This window comes from Xyrauchen texanus, chromosome 46 (genome assembly GCF_025860055.1).
Source record: "Xyrauchen texanus isolate HMW12.3.18 chromosome 46, RBS_HiC_50CHRs, whole genome shotgun sequence".
Lineage (NCBI taxonomy): Eukaryota > Metazoa > Chordata > Actinopteri > Cypriniformes > Catostomidae > Xyrauchen > Xyrauchen texanus.
In genome coordinates, this window is record NC_068321.1 from 27,454,876 (window position 1) to 27,464,875 (window position 10,000).

The window sequence follows — 10,000 nt, forward strand, 5'->3', positions numbered from 1 at the left end:
ACAGGATTTCAAGTCATGTTATTTATATTTTGTTCACCAGACCGCAAATCTGCCTCAATTTATATCACATTCTCGTATTTTCTTCATGTTTTATCTTATATAAGTGCAGGTTCTGATTTAAAAGACTTGCATATAATATGCAAATTAATGGTAACATTTAGAAATGTACATAATGTAAATAAGATCAAAATAGCATAAAATACCAAAAGAAATGCATAATTGTATTGTTACGCATCTGACCCTTCCGGTCAAAGATGACCGCTAATACCAAAGTAAGGTGCCATTTTTGAATACCACAGGAGAGTTAAAGCATTGTTTTGGTCTGAACATGAAATATTAAAAACCAAAAAGATTAAACAATCAGTTGTTTGCTAATTGAACTATTTAATCTAAAAAGTAATCAAATCATTTTTTCTGTACATGCATGTGAACGCACACTGGATTGCACAGCAGTTTGGTGAACAGCTCTTAAAGTGGATTCAAAATGACACTCATACACGTTTTTCTAGATGCATTTAAGGGTGTTTTTGGTTTTAAATGTAGCTATAAGACCAACTCATAAAAAGGATCTTGTAATATTGTTAACTGATAAAAAGTTAAACAAATAATGCAACTTTATTTGACATATTTTGCTTGGAAAGATCATTAAAACTTCCGACCCATGAGGCATTTACTATTGAAGGCACAGCGTTACAATCAGAGCAGAGTAAAAATATAGATTTTACGATTCATCTTCATTTGAACGATCCCGATTTTGATTCTTCTTTAATCACAAGGTCGATCTTTTACTTCAAAGGTGCTCTAAGTGATTTTAGCCATTTTAGATTGTTCGCAAGATGAGTCGTTGGATTAGCCACGCCCCCTTTCCCCAAAACGGCGCACTCCAAAGACACCAAACGAGCATTATTGAGCAGAAACTGTGTCAAAAACAACAGCAGCACAACAGCGCCCTCTACTGGCAACTATGAAGAACAACATGGCATAAAAATGGCATTAAGCCTCAATAATTCGCTGCAACTACAACACTATGAGAACACGCAGCATGATTGACAGGCAGAAAGCGTCATAGTCCGCTAACACATTTTTGTTTGTTGTTTACAGAGTCTACAGCTGTCACAGAGACCGGTGAGATATCTCACAACACTTATTTCAGTAATACATTTCAGGGAGTAGGAACATGTTTTGCATACCTTTCCTTAGCGGTATTCAAAGCGTGTTACACGGTATCTAATTCACCCATTCACACACCAATGGCGGCAGAGCTGCATGTAAGGTGCTAGCCTGCCATTGGGAGCAACTTGGGGTTCAGTGTCTTGCCCAAGGACACTTCGGCATGTGGAGTCATGTGGGCCAGGAATCAAACCACCAACCCGTGATTAGTGTCCGACCCGCTCTACCACCTGAGCCACAGCCGCGCCATTATGTCTTATGACTGCATTTTTAATTTCGAAGGTCCCCTGCATAACTTATAGCTTTAGCGGAGAGATCATTTCATTCATATGTAAGCAAAATGGGCATTATAACTGAAATACTGTATATCCAAATGAATCAGAAATCGTAATCGAATCGAGAGCTTGTGAATCAGAATCAGTTCAAATAGGGAAATCTGTATCGATACCAGCACTATTTATAATTAACAGTAACATGTTTATAACCATAATGCCATGCACTCAATGTGTACATACAGTATTTATCTATGTAGGCACCAGAACATCTACATACAAAAGAAATACAGAATAAATTAAACAATCAGCACCACAGAGCCATATAGAGGAACGATTTGAAGCACACAGAACGGATTTAGTTCAAACGTTCAAAGAGTCTTTAAAAGTATCTTATAAAAATAGAGTAAATACAAACTGAATTTTCATGGTCATTTCCACGAAGATGCCAAAAGTCACCAAACAGTGTCCAGAACATTTTCAGGAAGTCCTTCCTGAGCTCATTTTGACCTTTGGCTAAGGTCACGGGGTCAGTTGTTTGACATCAGCAGTATCATCAGGGACAAGGCTGTCAACAGCTACGCTGGATTGTGTCTCCTGAGTGTCGCTTGAACACGGTGACATGGAGTTGTTTGATGACCCAAAATGATGCGTGTCCACTAAGAGCAACATCGGTGTTCCACTTCTCTTCAGCTCCTCACACATGGTGATGAGCACCTCCTCTGGCATGACTCCCAGATTGGATGGCGACTTTCGCTTGATGCGCTCGTAACTCTTGTCTTGGCTCTCGGGGAACGTCTCGCTGTCCTGGAAACGGCCAAACAGCCAGATGAAGAATCCGAAGAGCACAAAGGCGGCTAGACTCGGGATGAACGCCAGGCATTTGACGTCCAGACTGGAGCCCACGTAACGGCTGTGTAAGAACGTGTCTCGATGAGCGTACGTCTGGTTGGCAAGGGGGTCGATACTGGTGGAGCGCCATTCCCAGGTCAGCGTGCTTCGGTTGAAATCTCGCAGTGTCTCTGGATCCTCAACGGTGTAGATCTTCTCTCCTGGACCAACGTACTGACCATATTCATACGGCTTATAGAAGATCTGGTTCTTCCACATGTTCAGGTCCAAGATTAGAACCAGAAAGATGATGCCGTAATTAAACCATTTCCCTGAGAAAAAGAAAGAAAGGAAGTGAAAGGAAGAAAGCAAATAAAGAAGGAAGAAAGAAAGAAAGAAAGAAAAAGAATAGAGGAAGGAAATAAGGCAAAAGAAAGAAGTACAGAAGGAATAAAGGAAGAAAGAAGGAAAGAAAGGAAAGGAAGACAGAAATTAAGTACAGAAGGAGGATAGGAAGGAAGAAAGGAAAGCAAGGAAGGAAGAAAACAAAGGAGAAAGGAAGGAAGAGATAGAGAGAAAGAAAGTAAGAAAGAAAGAAAGAAAGAAAGAATGAGAAAGGAAGAGAGAGAGAAAGAAAGAAGTACAGAAGGAAGGAAAGAAAGAAGAAAGTAAAAAGGAAGTAAATAGAGAAGAAAGGACAGTAATAAAGGAAGAAAAAGGAGGAAGGAAAGAAAAAAGGAATGAAAGGAAAGATAGAAGGAAGTACAGAAGGAAGAAAGGAAAGAAAATAGGAAGATATGAAAGTAAAGAAGAAAGAAAGAAATGAGAATACAAGGTGAGAAGAAAGGAAGAAAATAATGAAGAAAAGAAAGGAGGAAGGAAAGGAAGTACAGAAGGAAGAAATGAAGAATTTAAAGAAAGAAGAAAGGAAAGCAAGTAAAGAAAGAGAAAGGAATGAAGGAAGGTAGGAAGGAACACATAAGTAACACACATGAGTAACACATAAGTAACATATATGTGTAACACACACGAGTAACACACATAAGTAACATACATGTGTAACACACATGAGTAACACACGCGAGTAACATACATGAGTAACACACATAAGTAACACACATAAGTAACACACATGAGTAACAAACATAATTAACATACACGAGTAACACACACAAGTAACACACACGAGTAACACACATAAGTAACATACACGAGTAACACACACGAGTAACATACACGAGTAACACATATGTAACACACAGGAGTAACACACACGAGTAACACACATAAGTAACACACATGAGTAACACACATGAGTAACATACATGTGTAACACACATGAGTAACACACATAAGTAACATACATGTGTAACACACACGAGTAACATACACGAGTAACACACATAACTAACACACATAAGTAACGTACACAAGTAACACACACGAGTAACATACACGAGTAACACACATAAGTAACATACACGAGTAACACACATGTAACACACACGAGTAACACACATAAGTAACACACATAAGTAACACACATAAGTAACATACATGTGTAACACACACGAGTAACACACACGAGTAACATACACGAGTAACACACACCAGTAACACATGAGTAACACACGAGTAACAAACACGAGTAACACACACGAGTAACACACACGAGTAACTCACAGGAGTAACACACACGAGTAACACACACGAGTAACACGCACGAGTAACACAAAAGAGTAACACACACGAGTAACACGCAAGAGTATCACACACACGAGTAACACACAAGAGTAACACACACGAGTAACACACAAGAGTAACACACACGAGTAACACACAAGAGTACCACACAAGAGTAACACACAAGAGTAACACACACGAGTACCACACACGAGTAACACACACGAGTAACACACACGAGTAACACACAAGAGTAACACACACGAGTAACACACAACGAGTAACACACAAGAGTAACACAAAGGAGTACCACACACGAGTAACACACACGAGTAACACACACGAGTACCACACACGAGTAACACACAGGAGTAACACACACGAGTAACACACACGAGTAACACACAGGAGTAACACACGAGTACCACACACACGAGTAACACACACGAGTAACACACAGGAGTAACACACACGAGTACCACACACGAGTAACACACAGGAGTAACACACAGGAGTAACACACACGAGTAACACACACATGAGTAACACACAGGAGTAACACACACGAGTACCACACACGAGTACCACACACGAGTAACACACACGAGTAACACACAGGAGTAACACACATGAGTACCACACACGAGTAACACACACGAGTAACACACACGAGTAACACACAGGAGTAACACACACGAGTACCACACACGAGTAACACACACGAGTAACACACACGAGTAACACACAGGAGTAACACACAGGAGTAACACACACATGAGTAACACACAAGAGTAACACACAGGAGCAATAATAACGAGTAACACACACGCAGTAACACACACGAGTAACACACAAGAGTAACACAGGAGTAACACACACGAGTAACACACACACGAGTAACACACAGGAGTAACACACACGAGTAACACACACGAGTAACACACACGAGTAACACACACGAGTAACACACACGAGTAACACACACGAGTAACACACACGAGTAACACACAGGAGTAACACACACGAGTACCACACACGAGTACCACACACGAGTAACACACAGGAGTAACACACACGAGTACCACACACACGAGTAACACACACGAGTAACACACACGAGTAACACACATGAGTACCACACACACGAGTAACACACAGGAGTAACACACACGAGTACCACACACGAGTAACACACAGGAGTAACACACACGAGTACCACACACGAGTAACACACACGAGTAACACACACGAGTAACACACAGGAGTAACACACACGAGTACCACACACGAGTACCACACACGAGTAACACACACGAGTAACACACACGAGTACCACACACGAGTACCACACACGAGTAACACACACGAGTAACACACACGAGTACCACACACGAGTAACACACACGAGTAACACACAGGAGTAACACACACGAGTAACACACACGAGTAACACACACGAGTAACACACAAGAGTAACACACAGGAGTAACACACAGGAGTAACACACACGAGTACCACACACGAGTAACACACACGAGTAACACACAGGAGTAACACACAGGAGTAACACACACGAGTACCACACACGAGTACCACACAGGAGTACCACACACGAGTACCACACACACGAGTAACACACACGAGTAACACACAGGAGTAACACACACGAGTACCACACACGAGTAACACACAGGAGTAACACACACGAGTAACACACACAGGAGTAACACACAAGAGTAACACACAGGAGTAACACACACGAGTACCACACACGAGTACCACACACGAGTAACACACAGGAGTAACACACACGAGTACCACACACGAGTAACACACACGAGTAACACACACGAGTACCACACACGAGTAACACACACGAGTAACACACACGAGTAACACACAGGAGTAACACACACGAGTACCACACACGAGTAACACACACGAGTAACACACAGGAGTAACATACACGAGTACCACACACGAGTAACACACACGAGTAACACACACGAGTAACACACACGAGTAACACACACGAGTAACACACACATGAGTAACACACAAGAGTAACACACACGAGTAACACACAGGAGTAACACACATGAGTACCACACACGAGTAACACACATGAGTAACACACATGAGTACCACACACGAGTAATACACAGGAGTAACACACATGAGTACCACACGCGAGTAACACACAGGAGTAACACACATGAGTACCACACACGAGTAACACACACGAGTACCACACACGAGTAACACACAGCAGTAACACACATGAGTACCACACACGAGTAACACACACGAGTAACACACACGAGTACCACACACGAGTAACACACAGGAGTAACACACACGAGTAACACACACGAGTAACACACACGAGTAACACACAGGAGTAACACACATGAGTACCACACACGAGTAACACACACGAGCAACACACACGAGTAACACACACGAGCAACACACACGAGTAACACACGAGTAACACACACGAGTAACACACACGAGTAACACACAGGAGTAACACACACGAGTAACACACGAGTAACACACGAGTAACACACACGAGTAACACACACGAGCAACACACACGAGTAACACACGAGTAACACACACGAGTAACACACACGAGTAACACACACGAGTAACACACACGAGTAACACACGAGTAACACACGAGTAACACACACGAGTAACACACACGAGCAACACACACGAGTAACACACGAGTAACACACACGAGCAACACACACGAGTAACACACGAGTAACACACACGAGCAACACACACGAGTAACACACACGAGTAACACACACGAGCAACACACACGAGTAACACACGAGTAACACACACGAGCAACACACACGAGTAACACACACGAGTAACACACACGAGTAACACACAGTAACACCGAGTAACACACACGAGTAACACACACGAGCAACACACACGAGTAACACACGAGTAACACACACGAGCAACACACACGAGTAACACACACGAGTAACACACACGAGTAACACACGAGTAACACACGAGTAACACACACGAGTAACACACACGAGCAACACACACGAGTAACACACGAGTAACACACACGAGTAACACACACGAGTAACACACACGAGTAACACACGAGTAACACACGAGTAACACACACGAGTAACACACACGAGCAACACACACGAGTAACACACGAGTAACACACACGAGTAACACACACGAGTAACACTGTTTCTTTGGTCTATGTTTGAGTGAGGGTAAAAGCAACAAATATTTGAAATGTCAACAGAACACAATGTGTTGAAGGACAGTTTTGTCTTCATACAGCTAAAGCATATACATTCATTCTGAAACCACTCTGAAGTCTGTTCAGCAGGATACTAATCATAAAATGTGTTTTTGTTACATTTATATTGACAGTTCTTTTTTCTTAGTTGTGAAAGTTAAAATAAGCTTAAAATATTGATGTTGAGTTTACAGTTACATTTTGAATTCAGATTAATGAACAGATTCATTCGGACTCAGAATCGACCTGTTATGGACTCGGTCTTGAGTCCGACCCGGCCCCTTTTGGACTTGGACTCAACTTGGACTCGGCCTGTTATGGACTTGGTCTGGAGTCTGACTCTGTCCCTTTTTGGACTCAGACTCGGCCTGTTATGGACTTGGTCTGGAGTATGACTCTGTCCCTTTCTGGACTCAGACTCGGCCTGTTATGGACTTGGTCTGGAGTCTGACTCTGTCCCTTTTTGGACTCAGACTCGACCTGTTATGAAATCAGTCTTGAGTTCGACTCTGCCCCATTTGGACTCGGACTCAACTCGGACTTGGCCTGTTATGGACTCGGTCTTGAGTCTGACTCTGCCCATTTTAGACATGGACTCGACTCTGCCTGTTATGGACTCGGTCTTGAGACTGACTCGTCCCCTTATGGATTTGGACTCGACTCAATTGTTTAAAGACTCGGACTTGACCTGGATTCGACTAAGGTGAACTCGATCCAACTCTACATTTATGTTCCCTAAATAAAGTACACACAATTAAATTGTTACAAATATTACATACTGGAAATGTCACCTAATAAAAATATTTTTTGCTCACAGTTGAAGGTTACCTTGATTTACCTTGATCACGAGTATGCTCTTCACTAATACTGTTTTCTCTATCAATAGAGCTGTTCAGGGTGAAGTCCAAAATCCCGGAAAATAATTCACATTTTTGAGCCATGCTTTCCCTCTGGATTTTCCAATGGAATTGTATAAAGACAATTTTGGATGAGTTGCTGAGTGCCTCCAGCCAGGTCTCCTAAGCAACCAATTGGCCCGGTTGCTAGGCAGGGTAGAGTCACATTGAGTTAACCTCCTCGTGGTCGCTATAATGTGGTTCTCGCTCTCGGTGGGATGCGTGGATGCTGCGGAGAATAGCGTAAAGCCTCCACACGCACTACATCTCCGCGGTAACGTGCTCAACAAGTCACGTGATAAGATGCGTGGATTGACGGACTCAGACGCGGAGGCAACTGAGATTCATCCTCCACCACCCGGATTGAGGCGAGTCACTACACCACCACGAGGACTTGGAGCACATTGGGAATTGGCCGTTCCAAATTGGGATGAAAATAGATATTTTACTCATAAGCTGAGAAAACCCATTATAAAAACCCATAGGAAAATCCTGAGGGAGCACATGGAAAATTAGCCTTCTGTGTTCGCCAACAAACGGACGTCACAGCTGGACAACTCTATATCAAATATCATTTATATGATGGATTCTCATACTTAAAAAATGGAAGTCTCGGTCAAGGGTACACCAGTCAAATATATACATAGCAGGCATGTAGAAAAGCATTTTAAATGTGACCTTAAAGTGCCCATAGTTGAATAATTAAGATCAAATTCACTCTCTAATGGCATCCTTTGATAAAGCATTAATGTGAGATTATTTTCATCGTGCTAAATCTCAGTGCTAAACAATATAGTTAAAGAATTTGGTGAACCATTGAGAAGGAAGGCCATGTTCTGACCCTTTAGGGAACAATCATCTATTCACAAGACGGCTGTCAAGTATGCACAGTACAGTGAGCGAAACACAATACTGTCACATACAGTGATTCACAGAGCAAATACTAATTAGTATGCATTACAAACGCTGCCTTCACACACATAATTATAAAGAGATGTATCTAACGAGCAAATATACTGACAGCACGTCCCTTTGGGAAAGGAATTAATTCTTCCACCATGTCCCACACGACAGCTTAGAAACGCTACCACTTGATTCATTGGCACAAATGCGTTTCTCGTGTGTAGCTTGTCACGCCCTACATAAGTGTGCAGTGTGCGGATTTACCTGTGATGTGAATGTGATACTCGTCTTTAAAGACACGTTTGCACAAGGGCAGTTTGATCTTCACTTGCGTGGTGGAAAGACCCGGTAGATTCATGTCCAGATCGCCCATGAAGTGAGGAAACTCCCAATCCTGAAGCAAGAACGTTTCAACAAATAACTTTTAATTCATGCGTTTGATGTCAGACCTTGAATTAGTTACTTGGTTACCGTGGTTACTCAACTAGATATGGTAAAAGCAAATAGGACCCAGAATATCATTTTCAATGTCTAGTCTGGGTCCTGAAGCAAAACCAGTTGAAAATCACTGCAATATAGCTGCCACACTTCAATAACAACATACTCTATGAATAAAATATGCATAAACTCATTTTCGAAAGGCTCAACGTTGTGCTTGCGTAGCCAGACTTCGGCCTGTAAGCAACCACCTAGAAACACGTACATCTGCAATTTTGCATTTGGCAGCTGCTTTAATTTAAAGGGCACGTTCAGTCCGAATGCGTACTCGCTAGAGGTTTTACCGATATATCGGCACCGATAGATGCTTTCCGAACTATCGGTTATCTGCTAAAATCTATGCTGATAGTTTTATTATTAACCTTGTGCGATCCCGCGTCCACATGCGTGAACATTGGATTTTGGCTTCACAATATGCAACACATAATTTAATTTCATTTAAACCGACT

The 10,000-nt window shown here is 42.2% G+C and overlaps 1 protein-coding gene across 1 annotated transcript in view; it reads right to left on the reverse strand.

The window, feature by feature from the left end:
- Positions 1–1,778: 1,778 nt before the first annotated feature.
- The window catches only part of LOC127638171 (transmembrane protein 117), a 60,383-nt gene continuing 52,161 nt past the window's right edge, over positions 1,779–10,000 (reverse strand). The window contains exons 7-8 of the mRNA XM_052119587.1: positions 9,318–9,447; positions 1,779–2,605 (exon numbers count right to left, since the gene is read on the reverse strand). Coding sequence (XP_051975547.1) covers positions 1,965–2,605; positions 9,318–9,447 — 771 coding nt within the window. The 3' untranslated portion in view covers positions 1,779–1,964. The remainder of the gene's footprint in view (positions 2,606–9,317; positions 9,448–10,000) is intronic.